The sequence below is a fragment of the Saimiri boliviensis genome, chromosome 7 (assembly GCF_048565385.1).
Source record: "Saimiri boliviensis isolate mSaiBol1 chromosome 7, mSaiBol1.pri, whole genome shotgun sequence".
Classification (NCBI taxonomy): Eukaryota; Metazoa; Chordata; class Mammalia; order Primates; family Cebidae; genus Saimiri; species Saimiri boliviensis.
The window spans coordinates 54,402,702-54,426,207 of record NC_133455.1 but is presented as its reverse complement, the minus strand read 5'-3'; the positions used below and the strand labels follow the sequence as shown (position 1 = coordinate 54,426,207).

Here is a 23,506-nt window from a genome sequence, read left to right as displayed (position 1 = left end):
TGAGAAAATGTATTTCTCTCAATTCAAAGTAACATAATCACTGCTGGTTTAAAAGTCAGTCTTTGAGGACCAGGCTCATTCAGTTTCAGATTCTTCCTTTTCTTTCTGCAGTGATAAGCTGGGGAGGGTTGTCGATTGTGGTTACTTATTATCATGGAGCCGGGGTGACACATCTTTCTCAGTGACATTGGTACCCACCAAGACTGCTGTCTGATGAGTCCCCGAATGTAGAATGCCTGTCATTTTAACCTATCCTCACATAGTCTATGCCCTTTTTGCTTTTTTGTACCAGGTCTATGTATCCTTCCTGTCCTGATTTCAAGTACTCTCTAGGATCACTTCTTTCTCCCAGAAAATTTCACATGGCTCTTAGGGGATTAGAAAAAAAAAATGTATGCTTTCCTATACTGTTGTGGTCAATGCTGTGCTGTGTATTCCATTCTCAGGTCCAAATGCTACACTGAAACTCAGCCCAGAGAGGTAACCTCTTAGGGCCTGTTCTAGAACTCATTTTCCTTCCAATTGTCTTCCCTATACTAGTTTATCTTTTTGTAGGAAAAACATTGACCTCGCTGGTCACTCTTTCCTAAGATAGATTACTGGTTTTACTTTATATGCTTAGTCTTTTGCTGCTTTTTAAGATATAGAAGTTCAGCTATTGTTATAGAAATTCTTGGTCTTTAACACAATTTCTGTTATGGCTTAGAAGAACCTATTTAACTTTACAAAGCCAGTAATTTGGACATACCAGGGAGCAGTGCTTATGGAAATGTAATGTTACTGCTTGAATGTTGAAGGAAAATAATAATGTTTTAAATAAGTACAGGGTTAAAATTAGCTCAGCTAATATTTTTAAATAGTCTGATTATATTCATAATATTTTCTAATCAGATTACTGGTTACTGTCTTTTTATTCAAATACAATTTTATCTTCAATGAAAAGGCAGTCTTTCTCTTGTCTCTTCTCCCCACATCTTTGATTATTTAGGATTTCTTAAAAATAAGTTACTTTATCCCATTGAAACACATATACCTCAATGTAGTATCTGGAATAATAAAAATAGTCATAATCATTTTTATATAACTGAGTGCTAGGTTATTTATAAAACACTAACCAAATGATAAAATTAAAAATGTAGGAACAACTTGCTGTAATAGACAAAGGAAGTGTGTAATACTGCCAGTAGTAAAAAAAATATCATCACAAAAGTTTAGGACTTCATGGAAAATCAGAGTAGATCTTCTGATGTTGCTTCTTTGTAGCAGCTACTGCAGAAAAGCAATATGGTGTCACATACATTGCCTTCTATTTCATCTTCGTATTTATAACAAAACATGAGCACTGTGAAAGAAATATCACAGAGGCAAATGAGGAAGCTATGAAGTCATTACAACTTCCAGCAATTTTCCTTGGTTAGGTAAACTATATTTGGATGAATATCTAAGATTTAAGAGTTTCACAATAATGGTTCATAATATTAATCAACTCATAGTTAATGGAAATATATTTCACATTAAAGCAGTGAACTACGAATAATAATATTTAACGTGTAGCAAATATATATTTTAAGTGAAAGGCCATATTCCAAAGTAGGAATTTATTAAAAGCCTCACAATAATTTCATCAGTTGAGGTATTAGTCTGTTCTCACATGGCTATAAAGGCATACTTAAGACTGGGTAATTTATAAGGAAAAGAGGTTGAATTGACTCACAGTTCTGCAGTCTGTATAGGTAGCATCGCTCGGAAAGCCTTAGGAAACTTACAGTCATGGTGGAAGGTGAAGGAGAAGCAAGCTCATCTTAGGTGGTGGAAGCCGGAGGAAGAGAGAGAGCCAAGGGGAATGTGCTACACACTTTCAAAAAACCAGATCTCATGAGAACTCTGTAAGAACAGCAAGGGGGAAATCTGCCCCCATCATTCATTTACCTCCCACCAGGCTCCTCATCCAATACTGGGAATTACAATTCAACAAGAGATTTTGGTGAGGACACAAAGCCAAACCATCTCAGTAGGTTATAATGTTATTGCCATTTTACAGACGAGAATACTGTGGAACTTAGAGAAAATAAATGTTCAATCAAAGTCTGCATGAATATTAAGTGGCAGAGCAGATATTCCAACAATGTGAATTGTTCCTCAAAGAATAAGTGCTATTGCTTAATAGGCCCTAAAGTTCAGACTGATAAATATAAAATATACCATGATATCTTTAATTTTCATCATTTTTTATTGTGGTAAGGGAACGATTATGCATACAATTGTACTAGAATTTCTAAGTAGCCCTCTTGTAAATGCAGTCTCACTAATCCTTTTGAATTTCTTGGGATTAAGTGATTAGATGGGATGATATGTATATTCATAACATTAAAGTTCATCAAAACAAAGGCCGGGCGCGGTGGCTCAAGCCTGTAATCCCAGCACTTTGGGAGGCTGAGGTGGGTGGATCACAAGGTCGATAGATCGAGACCAACCTGGTCAACAAGGTGAAACCCCGTCTCTACTAAAAATACCAAAAAAAAAAAAAAAAAAAAAATTAGCTGGGCATGGTGGCGCGTGCCTATAATCCCAGCTACTGAGGAGGCTGAGGCAGGAGAATTGCCTGAACCCAGGAGGCGGAGGTTGCGGTGAGCCGAGATCGCGCCATTGCACTCCAGCCTGGGTAACAAGAGCGAAACTCCGTCTCAAAAAAAAAAAAAAAAAAAAAAAGTTCATCAAAACAGTTGAAGACGGGCTTCAAATGTTTAAAATGTTTAGAGATAAATCATATTTGAAGCTTTAGCCAGAACGTTCATGATTAAAATCCTCAATGAGCCTCTTATAAAAATTACCAAACACTGACTTATGATTAGTTTGATATTGTTCCCAATTATACTAATTTCTTCACCAAAAACACTATAATTGATTAATAGCATAATCCTGCAAAATACATTACTGCACATTTTGTAATTCATTCAGCTGAAGCTAAGAGGTTAAATACTGTGATGATTATTTTTGTGATAATGAACCAAGGGCAATTTTGGAGCTCAAATCCAATTTCAGGACCTGATTTCACCATCCCGTTGTATTTATTTAAAGAACACATTCTAATGACAGTTGACAAGGTTGTTTATATTCTCTCTAATCAGAACATTACAGTAAATTTATTGATGAGTTTTAAATACATTTATATACCATGTGTCCTTTGCTTGAAGTCTCCTTAAAGACACAATTTATTTTTCTACCTTTTTGTTCAGCTTACACATGTGCAATTTTGAAAGAGATAAATAGGTTTGTATATAACATTTTAAAATATATTTACATGTTGCTTTGTAATTTTTGAAATATTTCACCATCTAGATTATATTTTTTTTGGAAGGCACTGGTTTCCTCTGGTCATTTCCTTGGAGGAACTCAGGTATCTTTTACATATGGAAGACACAGCTGTTTAATAGAAGGAATAAATAAAGTGTATAGGAATTATTTTTAAGGTGGGACATTTACTTTAAATTTCTGTATATAGTAATTACTCTCACTGATTGCAGCTAAAGTGTGAACTGTAGCCTGAGGAAAGTTTCAGATATTAGAGATGCTGGACATATGAAAGACCTTAAGCTTGGGATTCCTGTGGAAGAAATACTGGACCAAATAAAAAATGTGAGCTAAAATATAGGCATTACCAACAAGGTCTCTTGAAGCCAATTAGCTGGACTCCCATTTGTTTTCTCACCTAAGTCCCAAGAGGAATTTGGATAAAGGCTAAGGAACTGTTGACATGCATTTGGAGAATGAAAGTATTCTAATTTTTACTTTTAGTACATATCATTCTGTTTTTATTTAAATAAGTATTTGTGTATAATTAATGGCATCGTAAAACAAAACCAGTGCAACACAATTTGATGGAAGTAATGTCACAATAGAGATATTACAGGCCTAGAGGAGACTAAGACAGCCTTAATCTTTTACTTAGATTTCCCTGAGTTCAGGTGGTAAACAGATTCACGACACCTGTGACTTAGTGATAAGTAGTGTCAGAAGCAATACTACAATTTCTTTAGTCTTCTGATGTCAGCCCTCTCAATTTTCTTAACCTTTGTGAAATTATACATTTAACAAGTATTTGTTAGAAAGGTATCACAGCAAAATAAAACTGATGCCATGTGATAATAATAGCAAGCATGTTTTTTTTTTGTTTGTTTGTTTTTGTTTTTGTTTTATGACTATCTTTGTGACTATCTTGTTTAGTCCTGGCACAATCCTATAATGTAAGTGTTATCATTATCCTTGTTTTACAACAAGAGGTTTTTTTTTTTTTTTTTTTTTTTTTTACAAGAGGAATCTGAAGGTTAAGTAACTTGTACAGGTTGTACAGGGTCCCACTGGGAGTAAGTGCTGGGAATAAGTGATCTGGAGTCAGATCTGTCTGACTCCAGAACTCATTATCTTCACCCTTGTGAATCCTTTCCCAACCCATGGCCCTACTCTTTGTCTATGGTCATACCAGCACAGCTCAAGTCGGACTCAACCTGAAGTTTCTACTAGAAGGCTATAAACAATTCTGTCATTTAAATGATTTGTAAAGAAGGGAAGTGTGCTCAATGTCTTAAATTCTAAGCAGTATAAAATCCTTACCAGAAAAAATGTATGATCATACAAATATAATAAAATCTTATTTGAGAAAAATTAGCACCAAATAAAAGTGTCTCCCTAAAAATCATGCATTTGTGTGCTAATTCAGGAGATAGTTATACAAGTAATTGTTCTTACCCTTCAATATCTTCAACATGGAGATCATGGATATTAATAAAAGGAGATGCAATTTCGCTGTCACATATATCTTTCTTATGCAACTGGATGCCTCCAATTGTTTACATTTTTCATGAAACTTAATCATCACCAGAGATGCATTAGTCTTCTGATATGCATAGGACTACTTTGTATTTTCTGACAGAGAGGAATACTTTTTCTTCTGTGTTGTAATTTTGTGATATTTGGACCCAAGATCCATTTAAAATGCTTAGCAGTCCCATGTTTAGGTTTTTGCCATGTAACAATACTAGCACATACATTCAGAAAAAATACATGTATCAGCATGTCTCTTACAACATTAGATGTAATAGAAACATATTTAATCAAGTTAAATATCAATGGAAGATTGATATTATGTTTAATATAATATTTAAAATAGTGAGATGAATAAATATAAATGAAATGGCTCTTAGAAAAGCTGTTAAAATATTGTTACATAAAAATTTGAAACTGCAAAATAGTATGTAAAATTTGAGCCAGATTGGTTTAAAAATGTCACCTCATGTTTGTGTGAGAGTGTGTGTGTGTATATGCGTGTGTTATGTGGCATAGTGTGAAGTGAGGTATAGGTACATCAATTCAAGAACTCTTCATACCAAATTTAAAAATGGACAGGGTTGGAAGTTGGGGGAGACTTTCACCTTTTAGTTTCTATATTTCTGATTTATTATTACTCTTTAAAATGTGAATTTGCTTGTTAGAAATGTTTAAAATGTTTTTAATAATGTGCTTGGCATTCAGTGTTCATGACAATAAAATGCAACTTATCTTCTCAGCCTAATATTCCCTAATTTTAGACATTCGGCCTCCGTTATAGATTTTATAGCTGTGTCCTAGCCTTCTTTGCCTCTTTACTTTTCCATATGACATACCCTCTGCAAGGAAGGTCCTTCTCCTAATTTCTCATGCTCAGGTTCTATTTTATTCCCAGTTCTAATTCCAGTGCTTCTAATAATACTTTTTACAAGCATATGTTTTATTTTCCTTCTATTCTCATTTCAAATGTTCATTTTTTGTTACATCACATCATCAGTTGCCTTGTAATAAATCCACTACTATATCCACATGTACCACCCATGAAGCTGAAATCTTCACGCTTATTTTTCCCTTACAATTACATTAGGAAGTATTGTATTCAATTGAAATAAATAATGTTTCATTTTTGTAAAATTTTTGTGTAGTTGCAGCTTTTCTGTATATCGTTATCTACTGTTGAAAAGACACCTCTATTCTATGTCAAATCGTCAATTTTGTGCCTTACCATCCACTTCTGAGCTCTACATCGTAATTTCTATGTAATAACTCCATTTACTGCCTCTGTTCTCTCATATAAACATGTTTCAAGAGGCTTAAATGGAAGATGACAATCCAAATAAAATATCTTAGACAGAAAGGTATTTGCAATTATTTCATCAAATGATGCCAAAATCTTGTCACATACAGTATCTCACATGACAAATTCAATAGTCTTCTCAGAGAAACACAAATTTTTATAGTAAGGTTTCTATGTAACTCACTCCAGGTGGTTTTCTTAAAAATATGAACAGGCAAGATTGTTTTCGAAATAATAGAAACAAGAAAGAGAGAGAAAACCCAAACTGATTTGCAACGGGAATTTCCTCAGTAGTCATTCAGGAGGGAAGTTTTGCTTTGTCACAAGTGACTAGCCCTTAATTTTGAGAGTGAATCATCCCCTTTGAAATGAGAGATAAGTTGGGAAAAGAGCTGTTTAAAAATTACTTTACAACTATTTCCTTTAGAGCTATGACTTCTTAAACTGGAATGTGATCCAGAATAGCTTCCCTTTGAATCCAGCATTTGTCTTCAGCATTTTTATTGTCTCTCTTTTCCCTCACCCCATCTCACTTCTTCCTTCTCTCTGTTCAACAGATTTACACTGACTGGGCCAACCACTACCTTGCAAAATCGGGCCACAAGCGGCTGATCAAGGACTTGCAACAAGACATTGCAGATGGAGTACTCCTAGCAGAAATCATCCAGATTATTGGTAAGACCTGCCTTCTGAAAGAAAGCATGAAACCCTCTGCTCCCATCTCTTTGGTAAAGCAAAATTTAAGTTGAATGTTTTACTGAACTGGTCCATGTGTCTCTGAGATTCATGTAGCTCTCTGCTGATTTAATTAAAATGTTTATGTGAGGATGTTTGAAAAAGGCAGTTTGGCCGTACTTTTAAATAACTAGAACTGAACCTATATATACAAAAACTTGCTAACCTTTATTGAATCATTTGAATTGAACCGTCAGAAATGGATGCTTCATTAAACCATGTGTCTCTCATGTGCGCATTTCATTAGCTGGAGCAACTCATACACTCTGAGATGCCTTGAAACTGTATCCTGATCCAGCAAGGACAATTGTGAAAGGTTTCATGTCAGCAGTCATTTGGCACAGGCTAAAGAATTAGCAGCAACTTCCTTCTCACTCTTTTTTTTTTTTTTTTTTTTTTTTTTTTTTTTTGCCGGATTTGTGCATATAGAATTGGTGGCTGTTAACAAGTGCGTCTTCTTGTACACAGCCTGGAAGATAGAATATATGTAGCAGGAACATTTTTGATTGGTATTTTTTTTTCCTGTTTGTGTGTGTGTGTTTCACTTCATTGCTTAAGCATGTCGTTCTTTTTTTCTCTCTTTTATTTTATCTCTTGGCGTTAGCAAATGAAAAAGTTGAAGATATCAATGGATGTCCTAGAAGTCAGTCTCAGATGGTAAGAATCATATTTATTCTCAGTATGTAATGCTGATCTCCACTTCCAGAATTAATTATATTTGTAAATGGATATTATTTTTTCTGCATGTCTTTCTGCTTGTCTAAAATACCATTTGATCTGATTCTCTCATATGTATTTGTGTGGGTTCACTTTATACACGTCAATATCATTAAGTGACTTCTATATACACATGACATATTTCCAGATGTTTTATTAGATCCTTGCCTTTTTTTTTTGTTCTGCTGTTGTATATAATTTAATTTAACATGGGTCTTAATGGTAGTAAATTTCATTTCTAATTTTAAGTGGATTATTTTTGTCTGAACAGCTGGCTTAAAGAACAGGCCTTGCAATGTGCATTTTAAATAATATAAATAGTATTTCCTTTGTTCATAAAAAAGTCCACTGTAAACACATGGACTCTTCAACACTTCTGGAAATAGTTCTCAAGGCATGCTGCTGTAAGTTTGCTAAGCAGTGATTGATTTTGAGATATGATTCATGGTCTCTTCCAAAAAGCCTTCAATCTGGAAATCTGCCTCTCCCCCACCTATGTCTTATCTTTATCAACTAATAAAACTTAAAGTTTTATAATAAAATCAAAGAATGATCAACTATGAGATAAAAACCTATTTCTTAATTAAAAGCCACATTTAGTTTTATAGGAAAACTTGAAATATAAAAAGTTACATCAAGCAGATATAATCAGGAATGACAGCCAAAATCCGCAAGAGAAAGCTTTCTTCAAAATTCTTCAGCACAGAATAGGCATTTAAAATGAACTTAATGAGTTCTTAGTATCAGACTTGGAAGAATGAAAACACTTACTAACTTTTAAAATCTGCTGACCTGCTTTACTTAATATCAGAAAACTGAAATCCAAAATAATAAACAGAATTTATTTTTAAAGAGTGATTAATTATCATGTCAGTTTTTAAAATAATTACTTCCAGGACCTATTATAATGTCATGAACTCTGTGTATGGGGTTGCGAAAAAAATCACTATAAAAGAAAGTATTTCTATACAATCGTTCAATTTTAAGAAAATTTCCTGATCTAATTACTCTGGGCTCAAACATGACTCTGTGGGAAATAATTACAGTTGTTTTCTGAAGTTTTACTGAGAACAAGCCAAATAAGAATACATTTACACCCTGCTACAGTAATAAGCTGTGTGATGTTGATAAAAATATGTAACTTCTTTGAGCCTCAGCTTTCTTATCTGTAAAATGAAAATTAATTAGAATGTGACAAGATATGTAAATGAACATTATTTATTAAACAACTAAAATACAATGCAGAATAGTATCGCTACAAACTTTGTAAAGGACATATGCATGGTTTAACACCTATTAAAAGATATTCAAGGCTTTCAGTTAAAAAGCGTAACAGTTCCCCAAAACCATAATTATGTTTCTTAAACACCCAACATGGTTGCTTTTGCTTTCATTATTTTTGCCATGAGGAAGTGTTGAATAATATAAAACATTTAGTTCTAGAAACTCTCACCTACTTGGCTATCATTCCAATTTGATTCTGGGATTACAGAGAATTCAATCAACAGGCGAGCTTATATTCAGTGATGGAAAAAAAAAATTGCAAAGCTCGTAACAATGGTTAATAGAGATGCTGTTTTTACCTGCTGATCTGAAACAGCTGTACCTAGAGATTCTACAAATGTGTGAAAAGATTCTCTTGAGTTTCAGACTCTGTTATTTTTTTGTTGCTTCTTTTTTTTACTAACTGCAAAATATCATGATACAGCTATTATGCATATGTTCATATTTCCACTTCTGATTAAAACAAAATAGAAAGACTGAAGTCTGAAAAATGCAAATGCTATTTAAAAAGGTAGTTTATCCAGACACAAAGTATTAGTTGGAATCATGTTGAATATTGACTAAGAATGACTTAGATCCTCATTTCTTTAAGATGTGGTTGAATTTTGAATCTGAAATTGGCATGCCCTCGATGTGTTGATTCAGAAGACTACATATGAAATAAACGTAACTTTTTTGGTTGACTTATTTTGCCTCTGTTCTTAAGAATTTGCATAAGCAATGTTAGTGAATACAAGTTCCAGAATTTAACTGGGACAAGAAAGTAAATGAAAAATGATTATCAAAGGCTTATGAATTTCATGTATCTACTCCAAACAGGATGTGGCCTGTTCCTTGATTGCATAACACTGGGAGGTGCCACATTAGTAACAGTGAGTGGCATACTTGCTCATAGTACTTCTTTGGCTACCTCTCTTTGTATAACTGATCTTTTGTGGCCTTTGTTTGCTGTTGGTGCTTAATAACAAAAGATAAAATAAAATTAGGTCTGCTACTATTTTTGATCACAAATCATTTTAATTTAAATTTTAAACTTGCTAACCTTTATTGAATTATTTTAAGCCTTTTAGAAGATGCCTTTTGTGGTGTGAATCTACAGTGTATCGATAAATTTCCATAGTAGCCAGATAATTCACATTTAATCAATATTTACTGAGCACTGAAAGTACAAGGTATAGTAACATTTGAATAAACTACACTTGAGAATTGGAGGAGCAAATGTTTAGATAAATAACAGCAACAGTTATGTAGGCAAGAACAAAAAGGATTGAGAATGGAGTAAGTTTGGTACATTCCACAAACAGTTAGAAGACCACTGTGGATTAAGCACAAGGAGAGTTGTTTGAAGGGAACAAGGAAGCCTGAGAGTGCAGGGCCCAAGTAAGAAGTTGGTGTGGTATTCTAACTCAGTTAGGGAGCCTTTGGAAGACTTTTAAAGCTGTTGTATGATCCAATATAAATACTTTAAAAGATTACCCACTTTATGGGGATTATAAAGTAAGTAACTCTTGGTGTCCCATTGAATTTGGGTGATGGATAGTAAGTACAGGGAGCTTAAAATGACCCCATTTTTTAGCCTGCATGGGTAAGTGATTACCGTTAAACAAAATAATTATTATAGAAGCAGAAAAAATGGCTTAAAAAGGTGGAGGGGAGTAAGTGGTGAATTTGTATTTTAACATGTAGAGCTTGATGTATCTACTGAAACATCAATTTGGAGGTAACTTTAGGCTATTAGACTTGTGTTTCTGAAGGTCAGAAAAGAGTGTTAGTTAGAATATACTGAGAGAATAGGTAATAGTTGAAGCCATGGACGAAAATGGAATCTTACAGGAGGTCTGCATAAAGTCACAGAAGAAGAAAGCTGAAGTTTTTTACTCTAGGAAATATAAATATTGATATGATAGAGGTGTAGGAGTCAGGAAAGGGAAAGACTGTTAAGCCAGTGAAACTATGGTTGAGGAACAGAATCAGAGATGTGGACTGCTAATCCTTAGAGGAGATGCAGTAGTTCAAGTTGTAATACTTGGACTACTCAAGCAAGTTAGGGCAAAGTAAGATGTGCAGAATATGTCACGTGCTATCAAATGTTGCGTAGCTAAATAGCTGGTGTACTAGAATGAGGTATTTATTTCTGGTAATTGGATAAGCATTGATGACTTGTATATGAACATCTTCTGTAGAGTGGTAGTATGTTAAGAAGTAGCTGAAAAGTGCTGATATCCATTGAGTCATGAATAAACTTTCTAAGAATGTCCTGTTAAGTCAGTCTTAGAGAAGAAAAAATAAATAGCTTGAGAAGAAGACAGAGTTGAGGAGAGCTTTTGCAAGGGGGGAAGTAGGCACAGAAGGAGGAAGCAGTAGAGGGAGAGGAAAGGGTCCAGGCCAGGGGAATGAAGTGGTAAGTGACTATAACAATTCCTAAAGGAAGTAGAAGAGGAGGAAATTTTGGTCTGTGTGGAAGGTTTGATATTAGAAAATAATGGGGATACATTTGCTTCCGTATCATCATATCATAAAAGGTTATGACTGGGTCAAGATACAGAAACTTGAAAAAAGTATATATGTAACATTTGTATAAACAGAAATCTCTATATAGTAGCTTGCACTGAAAGGTTATGGCTGGGACAGGGAAAAAACACATAAGTAGAGACAAGTTACTTATAGAATTCTATTTCGGTGGGGTATAATGCACTATATTATTCTTTTTTTATAACTTACATAAGTGTTTTATGTATTATTTTGTGTATATCAAATATACTAAATAATTTCAAAGTAGAAAAGAAAGTATATTAAATAGAAATTAGAGGAATTCAAATTAATATAAAAACTTCAGAATTTTAGATAATATTAACATGCTTTCTTTTTATGTGATTCTCTAGTGGTTACCTTGTAATAAAGAAAAGTTCAACATATATATTTTTGTGTGTGCCTTATAAAGAAAATTCAACTCTCTCTACATATATAATATGTGTATATGTGTGTGTGTATATATATATATATATATAATATGTGTATATATAATCCCAACAATAATTCTTTTGAATAACACAGTCCAAAGAGCACATATTTAAGAAAAATATGAATTCATGCTTTTAGCAGTTTATTAGTATAATTATTGAGATATGTGATTCATCTTTATCCTAAATTTTAAAGTCATGATTATTTTTCTTTAATGAGCTTGAGACTAAACTGGTCCTGGAAAACCGAACTTAGTTTGTTGGAGCTTAGTCAACACTAAATTTAACCTCATCTAAAGATGAAGTTACTCATGTGGATGGCACCTGTTGAGTAATTCCTAGGTGGGTGGTATCAGGATTCAAAATATACTGCATGTCCCAACTTTGGTGAGCTTACATGAGGAGATAAATTAGTAAACTATAAATACCAGGAATGTCCCAAACGCCCAGCAAATTAAAAATAGCAAAACAAAAGATGCCCAACATTTATTTAAAATGCAGAGACACAAGTGCAAGGTTCTTAGACAAAAATGTTAGACATGTAGGGTAAAAATTGTTTCAAAGACAATTTTTTTAAATTTTAAAATAGACCATTATATTTAAGGATCTTCACAAATGCACAGAGGAATGAGGACATCGAATTATGTGAAATAGTTGCAAACCAAGTATTAGACTATGTAAGACAGCTAAGGATCTGGCAAACATGGTTAGTCGTTCCTCTTTCTTGGCTCTATTTTAGCAAAATAGCTCAACTGTTTTCCAGTCACAACCTTCAATCTAAGTTTTTAGTATAACATATATGTTGTTTACAATTTGCTGATATGAACATTTTTGGCCTCTTATTCCTTTTTAATTCCTAGCAGCTGGAAAATTAGATTTAAATCTTTCCTTTTTAATTCCAACTCCTTTTTAATTCCTAGTAGCTGGAAAATTAGATTTAAGTCTTATCCACCTATTTAATTCCATAGGGCTGTAGCTCCCAGAATCATTACTGTTACGAATTTCACATTTTTATCCCATTTGGGATAGAGATTTCTTGATCCTATTTCTCTTGTTTATATTTATCTGGAAAGTGAAACTATTCTTAATAGTAAAAATATCCCATGCTTTTATCAGTAGCCTGTCCTTTGAAGTTTTAATGTTCTCAGCTACTGCTTGTAATCATTGTTCTTTTAAAGGATTTTTTTTTAAAGTTAGATAAGAAGATGAGGTTCTTAACCAAATAGGGAAGAGATAAAATACTGGAATGCTCTTAAAGGTTTAATAAAGTCTTATACATGGCACACTGCAAGATTGTAGCACTATGACTCAGAGGAGTGGAATATTGCTAAGTTAGTCTAGTCACATGTTCCCCTGGCTTTGAAAATATTCATCTTCTAGAATGGCTAGAAAAAGATAGCTTAATGAAGACAAATACTTTACTGTAAATAGAGCTCTGATCTATCAAGAAGTACTAAATGAAAATCTTTACTTTGTGTTTTTCTTAATGATTTCATTGTTTTCACAGAGACTCAAACTTTGTAAAAATATGTATAAACTATTAGTGTTAGGGAATTTATATTTAAGTGATTAGCATATCACCTAAATGGTTTTTAAATCTGCTTGTCACTAGAGGTTGCTCCAGGCACTAGTCAAGTTCAAATGAAGTAACTGACATAACATAGAGGCATTAAGAGGCAGTGTGTTGTTTGCATATGTGACCCAGGAAAAGGCGTTCAGTAAATGCTCAGGGCCTCTGCTCATTTCTGGAATAAGGAAATTGGACAGATGAACTCTTTTTTTTTTTTTCCCCCAATGGATGAGAGCTCTCTGTATTGCCCAGGTTGGCCTCAAATGCATAACCTCGCCTACTCGAGTGTCAGGACAACTGACCTGAGCCACCACAGCTCCCAGACAGATGAACTCTAAAGTCAGTTGGAACTCTGATTTGCTATCTTGATTTTTAAAAATGCCAAAGATCATGATTTCTCTTCAGTTTTAGTAAGTCTAATTTACAAAGAAAAACAATAGCAACATGAAATCATTTTGTTATGGGAATTCTTTGGTCTGCCATTTAGAAATTAAATAAAAGTTAAAGATAGATGAACACCTTGTTGCATTAACTTTATATTATAAATAGTTTAAATGTTTTTCTTATTGTTGTCAGTATTTATACTTCTTTGTATAATTAACATGATAAATAGAAATTGGAATAAAGTAACTTGTTTGAATTACAGACTTTTTCTTTGTGAAGAGAAGACATAATTTTTAAGGACATTAATAAGCTTTATATATGCATATATAACCATTACAAAACATAGTTGATATTTCTATTATATCTTTGAACAATGATCACTCTAATAAAAATTGTCATGTTCTTTATCCTGATTTTTTTTTAGTACCTAAAATGCTACAAATTGTTTTCTATTGGTAGCCCAATATTATTGTAAACACAAAATACAATCAAACATTATATTTGAAGACATATTTCATAACAATTATTGTATAATTTTAGCTTTTTACATTGAATAATTTGGTATTTTTAAAGAACTCATTTCTCCATCTTTTTCAATTGCCCCCCTACTGCCAAACTTAATAAAATTGTCACTTATAATAATCAGTGAAACATATTTAACAATAGGGCAGTTTTAACAATCTTAGTTCTGGAAACAATATATTAAGATCTGAGGCCATTTTAAATATGAATTGTGATACTCCTATTGGAAAAAATTTGACAGTTTGCATATTTAAAATTATTTCAATAATAATTAAAAAGAATAAAACCAATAGGGAAAATCTTGTTCACTTAACCTCAGCACGATAATTTGCAAAATTTATCTTTGTCAGATAAGTATTTTGGAATTTAGTAGGTGTGCCAAAACTAGTTTCTTCATGAAATTATATTTAAATTATTTTAATATAAATTCAGTTACACTGAATTGTATGGATAGACAGAGAAAAGAAATATTGACATTCCTTGTTAAACTTTGAAAAATTGTATTTCCCATCTGATTAGTATAAGCCACATTTCAAACATAACAAGAAATACTGGGAAATCATTATACAGAAACATACAATTTTAGAGAAAGATCTGAAAGTTCAGCAATGTCATCATCAATTACTTACTGAACGTCGAGGTTATATACCTGGTGCTGTTGTAGATGTTTTGCTTAAACTTTTCATTTAGCCATCATGGCAAACCTGTAATAGAACTGTGTCTCAATGAGGTGATCCATGTCCTTTATTTAATATGTGGAAGATTTACGGTTTGGAGTCATGTCTATTTAGTGTAGGTCAGATTTCCTTCAGACTTGCTAACAAATAAATTTAACAAAATATGGCCTGGAATTTAGGTCTTTGGATCTTTGGCTCTTTCTTTTTTTCCTTCTCTTCCTCCTCCACTTCCTCCCCCTCTTTATTTTTTTTTTTAAACTGCAGTTTTTAGAGCAAATTTGAGTTCACGGCAAAATTGAGAGAAAGGTACAGATTTCTCATCTACCCCTTTTCCTCACACATGCATAGCGTCCCCCAAAATCATCAACCCCCAACAGAGTAGTATATTTGTTATGGTTAATAAACCCATTTTGAAACATCAGTATCACCCAGAGTCGATGATTCACATTAAAGTTTGCTTTGGTGTTGTACATAGAGACGAATGTATAATGACATGTGTCTACCATTATAGTATCATACAGAGTAGTTTTACTGCTCTACACATCCTCTGTGCTCCAACTCCTGGTAACCACTGATTGTTTTAATGTTCCTATGATTTTGCCTTTTCTCTAATGTTATATTTTCAGAGTTACATAGCATGTAGCCTTTTCAGATTTGCTTCTTTCACTTTGTAATATGGATTTAAGGTTTCTATGTGTCTTTTCATGGCTTGATAGCTCATTTCTTTTAAGTGCTGAATAGTATTCCACTGTCTGAATGCACCACAGTTTATTTATCCATTCACCTACTGAAGGACATCTTAGTTGCTTCCCAGTGTTGGCAGTTATGAAGAAAACTGCTACACATTTCCACAGGTAGATTTTTGTGTGAACTTAAATTTTCAACTCCTTTGGGTAAATACTAATGAGTGCAAATGCTGGATCATATGACATTTGCTTAGTTTTGTAAGAAACCACCAAACTGTCTTCCAAAGTGTTCCATTTTGCATTCCCACCAGAAATGAATGAGATTCCCTGCTGCCCCACATCCTCACTAGCATTCAGTATTGTCAGTGTTCTGGATTTGGGCTGTCCTAACAGATTTGTAGTGGTATCTCATTGGGACTTTAATTTGAATTCCCCTGATGACATATGATGTGGAACTATGTATATTTTCATATGCTTATTTGTCAACAGTATGTCTGTTTTGATGAGGTGTCTGTTAAAGTCTTTGACCCCTGTTTTAAGAATGAGGTTGTTTTCTTGTTGAGTTTTAAGAGTTCTTGGTAAACTTTGGATGATGATTGTATGTTTTGCAAATATTTCTGCCAGTCTGTGGTTTTCTGATTCTTTTGACACTGTGCTTTACAGAGCATAAGTTTTTAATTTTTTATGAAGTTCAGCTTATTATTTATTTTATAAATGTTACAGCTATTATAGATTTTACAGATGTATTTGGTGTTGCATCTATTTTTGTTTATATTTTTTGCATGTAGTTTTTCAGCTCTTCCAGCTCTTCACCTATTCATTGAAAAGGTGATCTTTGCTTCATTGTGTGGCCTTTGCTTCTTCGTCAGATATCAGTTGACTCTATTAACCTGGATCTACTTCTGGGCTCTCAATTCTGTTCCACTACTTATTTTCCCATTTTTTTTTGCACCAGTCCCACACTGTCTTACTTACTGTCTTGATTACATGACTCACTTCATGTAGGTCATGAAGGGGTGTTGTCAGTCCTCCAACTTTGTTCTTCATTAATATTCTGTTGGCAATTCTAAATCTTTTGAATCCTTATATAAAGTTTAAAATTATTTTGTTGATATTCACAAAATAACTCTCTTGATTTTTATTGAGATTGCTCTTTTAAAAAAGTAATTTGGCTCCTCTCTTGCTCCCTCCCCTACACTCAAACTTTCAATATCCGTAAGAATTATTATTTAATTATTATACTTGTTCCTTCTTTCTGTGGCAGGTATATAAACTCTTGTGTAACTAGAAGAGAGAGTAGTTTTGTGAGACAAATAATGATTTATAAATTTTAGGGTGAAATTATGAATTTGGTAAATAATCAGTTGTTATATGTAACCTTAGGTCTTTATAAATATTTTAGGTTTGTTTAGAACAGTTTTATAACTTTATAATAAAACAATAAATTCCCTTGTTTGGTTTTGTTTTCTGGAACAAACTTAAAAGCAGGAATTTGTTAAAAAATCAAAATGATATATCATCAGGTCAATGAATACTGATGTTAATTTTAAAAATTTATATTTGTAACACTATATATTGTCAATTGTAGCTTATAAGGAAGACTGATATCATCTATGACTGATACAAAATATTAAATGATATTCATAATTCTCCAATTATCAAGTAAGTTGAAGAAGAATAGTAGGGTTTTGAACAAAAGATTTTATCTGATTACATCCTCAGGAACTTTTCATATTTATGTCTATTCAGCTAATTACATACAAACACAATTCTATTCCAGCATACATGTGTTTATAGAACTTAGCTCTGTATTAGGAAGAGTATGTATACATATAAATAATCAAATATACACTTCTCCATTCCTAGTATGGATATATGTATGTGTACACACACACGCACACGCACACACCTAGTATGGAGCCAAACTACTTACAAGCATCTTTAATCCTCATATAACATATTGATGTGGGAACTGGAACTCTTTTCATTACTGCTTCAGAGGTGAGAAAGCTGAAGCTTTGAGAGAACAAAAACTTCTCAATTTCTTGCAATATGTAAATTGCAATACCATGATGCAAATCCATTTTTATTTGATTTTTTAATTACAACACTATAGGATCTAATTAATAAACATAGTCTTTGTATCTAATCACAGATCAACCAGACAAATAAACAGAAACCAAAGAGCAAAATAAAATTACTGTCCCCTATTCCTCTCCCTATTCTGCAACGAAAACACGTGTGAGATGGGAAAGTAAAGCCTGCAAGGCATTGCCTTGCAATGACACAGGGGTAACTAATTAAACTGCACCTCTCCTCTTCACCCCCCAGTTCTAAGACTTAACAACCCCAGAGGACAAGGCCTGGACTTATGCATACTCACAATGATCCCTGCTCACCTTTGGGCTTGCCAAAGTTTTTATTTCTACTGCTTTACTAAGTAGATACTTGTATTAGTTTCCTGTGGCTTCTAAAACAAATTACCGCCAATTTGGTGGCTTAAAACAATAGAAATAGAACTTCTCACAGTTCTGGAGGCCAGAAATCTCTATCACAGGGCTGGAATCAAGGTGTCAACACTACTGTATGTTTTCCAGAGGCTGTAGGGGATATCTATTCCCTTCCTTTTCTGGCTTATGGTGGATGTCAGCATTCTTTTGCTTGTGGCCACATCAATCATTCTCTGTGTTAATCTACCAGCATATAAAAATGCATTGGATATTTGAGAAGTAATATGCAAGTAGTTAAACTTGTGAACTTACGAACTGTGTGGAACAAGTAGAATTTGGATACCCATTTCTGTCTTTACCTTTATACTACACAGTTTTCATTCTTACATTCAACCAAATATTTGTTGAGCCCCTGTTTTGTTTGTGCCTGGCACTATTTCCTAGCCATCTGTCAATTTTATAGTGAGTCTAAGTCAGAGGCTGGAACTAGCTTAGTGAGAATGTTTAAATTATAGTGGTAGCAAGCATAGTGAGGCAGAAGAGCAAGTACTTTGCGGACTGACAGGTTTAAGTTCTGGCTTTGCTCCTCATTAATTTTGTAAGCTTATGTAAACTGTGCTGCCTCTCTGGGCCTCTAGTGAATAAGAAAAATAATACTGATTTTGCTAAAACTTAACAGTGAAGATGAAAAGGATTTTGCATTTGTAGTAAATAGCATACTTGCTTAAGACTCTGTATAAACTCCTTTCCTGTGCTTGGTTGTTGAGTGGTGGAGGAAAAAATAGCAAAGCCCCAAATCATTTTCCCTGCCTCCATTCTTTATGTGCATTATAGAATTTTTCAAACTGCAACTTGCTCAAGTAGTATCTTATGAGTGTGTTGCAATTGAATTAAAAATGAAATATACTAAAATAGGATTTTTTAAAAAAAATTAGTGTATTTCAGATAAAGTATGAATAAAAATTGATTTGTGAAAATTTTATTGCTATCTGTTAATAAATCTGTGTATGTACTGTGTGGTCATTTAAATGGATGTATTCAATGCAACACGGATCATTTCCTTTTTTTTTGGTTAAAGCGCATGTTTAGATATCTGAGCTTAAGATCGGGCCTCTGACCCTTAGCAAGGCATGGAGGATGCTCCTCACTGAGCCCTCACTTATCTCTGTGGCCTTGTTTCCTACCACTATCTTTCTCTAGATCTCAGGATTCATGCTCTGGAGCCCCTTCTGCCTGATCCCTTCTACATATGTTCTTCAAATGGAATTAAAGGCTACTAACCTGTTGAGCAGTTTCACAATGGTAAACAATGGGAAGTTAAGGCGAAAGGGTTAAATGGGAGTGGACTCAGTATTCCTGGCTATTGTGAACTCTTACAGATCCCCCAACCTACACTATTTCTCAATCATGACCAGTTCAATACAGCTACTTCCCACGTTCACCTCTTACCACATCCCCTCCTCCAGCAAAGACTTCCTAACCTCTCAGGTACTAACTCTGGCTTCCCTTAAAGCAGCAAAATGTGGGGGCTAGGAACATGGGCTCTGTGTGACCTTGGGCATATCAATTCAATTCTCTGATCAAAACTTTTATTATTGTAAGATGGTATAGTAATGACAACTTCAGAATAATATATCTTTGTTACTATGTTAGGTAGGACTTAGTTACTAATAACCTTCTCCTTTCCTAGTCTTCTTGGACTCTGATCAGAAATAGAACCTTCTGGCTGGCTGCAGTGGCTCACACTAAAGTGTAATCCCAGCACTTTAAGAGGCCAAGGGTGGTGGATTACTTGAGGTCAGGAGTCTAAGACCAGCCTGATCAACATGGTGAAATCCCATCTCTACTAAAAATACAAAAATTAACTGGTCATGGTGATGCACACCTGTAGTCCTAGTTACTAAGGAGGCTGAGGCAGGAGAATCGCTTGAGCCCAGGAGGCAGAGGTTGTGGTGAGCTGAAATTGTGCGCTGCAAGCCAGCCTGGATGATGGGAGTAAAACCCTGACTCGAAAAAAAAAAAAAAAAAAAAAAAAAGAAAAAGAAAGAAAGAAAAAGAAAAAGAAAAGCCTTCTGTGTTCTTTTCTAGGAGTCTATGTTTCTGTGATCATAACATTTATTACATTAAATTGAAATTACCACCATTGCCTATAAAACTATATATTTTTAAGTGCTTGGAAATGGCTCAGTGAATCAATAATTGTTAAATGAGCGAAGAAAAACAAACATCCTACAAATTTTGACCAAAGCAAAAATATTACTGTATTTTACTTTAACTCTCCAGAAATAAAATTTAACTCTAGTTAAAATCTTAGGACAAATTCTATGTAATGACTTTAATTCAATGTTAGCATTTGCTCACACTAAACCATCTTATCTATTTTTAATTGAAATTTTATTAATTTATTTAATTTATGTAATGACACTACTATTACCTGCTTATTGTGAAAAATGAGAAGTATAGTTCATCAAAAATAGCACAAGTCACAAAAGAATCTGCCTTCCTGAAATAGCCAAAGTTAGAAGTGGTTTGTTTTTTAGATATTCTCTATGTATGATTCACAACAGCAATATCTAGCACTTTAGCCATGTTCTAACTTGGATGCATTTCTTATATAGAGAGAAATAAATCTTTGAGGTATTATACCTGTTACCTGGTTTATGATTATTTAACTTTTTACATTGTAGCAGGTTTTGAATCCAATGGGAAACACAGCGTTTTAAATCCCAGGTCAAAGTCAGCCCTATAAGCATAATTGCAGAAGGTAAGGACTGGCGCCATCTGTTCTCAAGCAACCTTGTGAACAGTTTTCCTTATAGTTGCTCTAGTTGGCATGTGCTGTTCCTCCTTCTGATGCTTGTCTACCAGCACAGCTTGCTTATTTATTTATTTATTTATTTATTTATTTATTTATTTATTTGAGACGGAGTCACTTTCTGTCGCTCAGGCTGGAATGCAGTGGTGGGGTCTCAGCTCACTGCAACCTCCACCTTCAGGGTTTAAGCCGATTTTCCTGCCCCTGCCTCCCGAGTAGCTGGAATTACTGGTGTGTACCACCACACCTGGCTGATTTTTGTATTTTTAGTAGAGTCCAGGTTTCACCATGTTGGCCAGGCTGGTCTCAAACTCCTGACTTCAGGTAATCCACCCATCTTGGCCTCTGAAAGTGCTGGGAGTACATGCGTGAGCCACCACGCCCAGCCGCAATTTAACTTTTAAATTTAAATGACACTCTGTGAAACTTGCCCCATATCTGTAGTGGAAATCAATAATTCCATTCTCCTCGCTGCTCTACAGAGTTGTTTATAATTCTTTTTTGAAATTAATCATGTTATGCCTTATGTTATGACAATTTATGAATCTTTTCTATCTCCTCAGCTATTTTAAAGCTTTCAAAGGCAAAGATCTTATCATTCATTTTTATATCCCTTCACCATTTAACAGAGCTCTTTGACCATAATAAATAGTTGATAGTTGATGTTAAGTGTTGTGCCGTAGTTTAGATTTAATCACAAACTATAAGAAGGTTATTAATCATATCTTGATATTTAATACTAAATGTAACTTTCATTAACTATTCATTAGTAAGCGTAAAAAATATGTGAATAGACAAGGTACTACTTTGTTAATATTGTGATAGACGCTTCCAATTATATATCCTGAAACAGGTTATATTTATTGTAAAAATGCTACAAGGCTGGCTGTCATAAAACAAACAGCTTACATAGGTGAAGGGGAGGAAGGCAGCAAATCACACTGCCATGTGTGTACCTATGCAACAATCTTGCATGTTCTTCACATGTACCCCAAAATCTAAAATGCAATAAAAAAAACACAGCTTAAAGTGTATGAATTCAACAAAGAACTGTGCTAATTAAAAGCCCTACAGTTTTTAAATAGTATATTCAACACTGAAATGAATAAATTGAAATGAATACATATTAGATTTTTTTCTTTTTTTGTTTTTTGTTTTTGTTGTTGCTGCTGTTTTTTGAGACAGTCTTGCTCTATGCCCCTGGCTGGAGTGCAGTGGCGTGATTTCAGCTCACTGCAACCTTCACCTTGCGGGTTCAAGTGATCCTCACGCCTCAGCGTCCCTGGAGTAGCTGGGATTACAGGCACCTGCCACCACATCAGGCTAATTTTTGTATTTTTAGTAGAGACTGGTTTTGCCATCTTGGCCAGACTGGTTTCTAACTCCTGACCTTAGGTGATCTACCTGCCTTGGCCTCCCTAAGTGCTGGGAATACAGTGTGAGCCACTGCACCCTGCCAATACCAGTATTTCTAATACATCTCTCTGGTTGACATGTCAAGAACACATGTTAATCCTCAGATTTAAAAAAAAAATGAAGTTAAAATTATACTGGTACGTCCTGAGTTTTCATATGTGAAGGTGATGAAAACTCTCCCTTTTCTCATCTGAAACCCAATTTGTAATTTAACAATTAGACATGCTCATATTTAGCAAGTATGTTAGGGTCAGTATAAATACACAACTAAAAAATTAGACAACCAAAAAGATTTCTGCCTTGAAAAATTTCTGTTTCATTTCTTATGTGAGTAGTTGAAATAATCCATTGCCCTTTAGAATACATGAACATAGTGGCTGTGTCTTTAATTTGATACACTGAGCACATTTTCAGGTATAATCAATTTAATACATTTATGATGAATAAATAAATAACTGGTTTGATATTACACAAAAATGGTAGTGCTAAAGGAAGCTAATATTAATTATATACATAGAAACTACTCAGTTCTAAAACTATGGACTAATTTCTATTAAATTTGCTTAGTTTCTATAATAATGAAAATGACAGTCCATTTTAAGAATTACTCTAACAAAACTGTGTTTTTCTTTAGGGCATTATGATAGTATTAAGTATTTTGATGAAATATCAAAACCTTCAGGCTCAATGTATCCATACATTTGGATACTTCTGAAAATGACTGGATCTAGCTCTCAGAAACTTTTCATTTTATTTTCATTACACAGCCAACATTTTTATAGTTATCAAGCCATGCTTAAGTTTAACGTGAAAAAGAGAGGGAAAGTAGGTGTTCCATGCCAATAAAAGGTAAGCCACAAGTAGAAAAAAGACCCCAAGAAATTGTGCTTGACATTAAATTGTAGCTGACATAATAAAGGTCAAATAAAAGCCCTGAGAGTGACTGTCTGTAAGCTACAGAATGTGACTGTGACCTGAGTCAAATGAGAAATGTGGTGTCCATTGAAATCATAATGAATTTCTTTGTATTACTGCTCTAAAGGAATGTGTGTTTTAATATCACAGGAATAACGCATGAATTATATAGTATCATGGTCCAAATAAGAAAAACGTGTTACTCTGTTGTGAACAGTGCAATTCCTGCATCCACATGGCAGTAAACTGAAATC

General features: G+C 33.9%; 1 protein-coding gene across 8 annotated transcripts in view; it reads left to right on the top strand.

Annotated features, from left to right (window-relative positions):
- The window catches only part of NAV3 (neuron navigator 3), an 850,089-nt gene that overhangs the window by 571,568 nt on the left and 255,015 nt on the right, over positions 1–23,506 (top strand). For 7 of the 8 annotated variants that reach the window (XM_074402523.1, XM_074402524.1, XM_074402522.1 and 4 more), the window contains 2 exons: positions 6,679–6,796; positions 7,461–7,513. In XM_074402523.1, coding sequence (XP_074258624.1) covers positions 6,679–6,796; positions 7,461–7,513 — 171 coding nt within the window. Of the gene's footprint in view, positions 1–6,678; positions 6,797–7,460; positions 7,514–23,506 lie in introns of those variants that run through there. The other variant, XM_074402526.1, reaches the window with a different exon arrangement.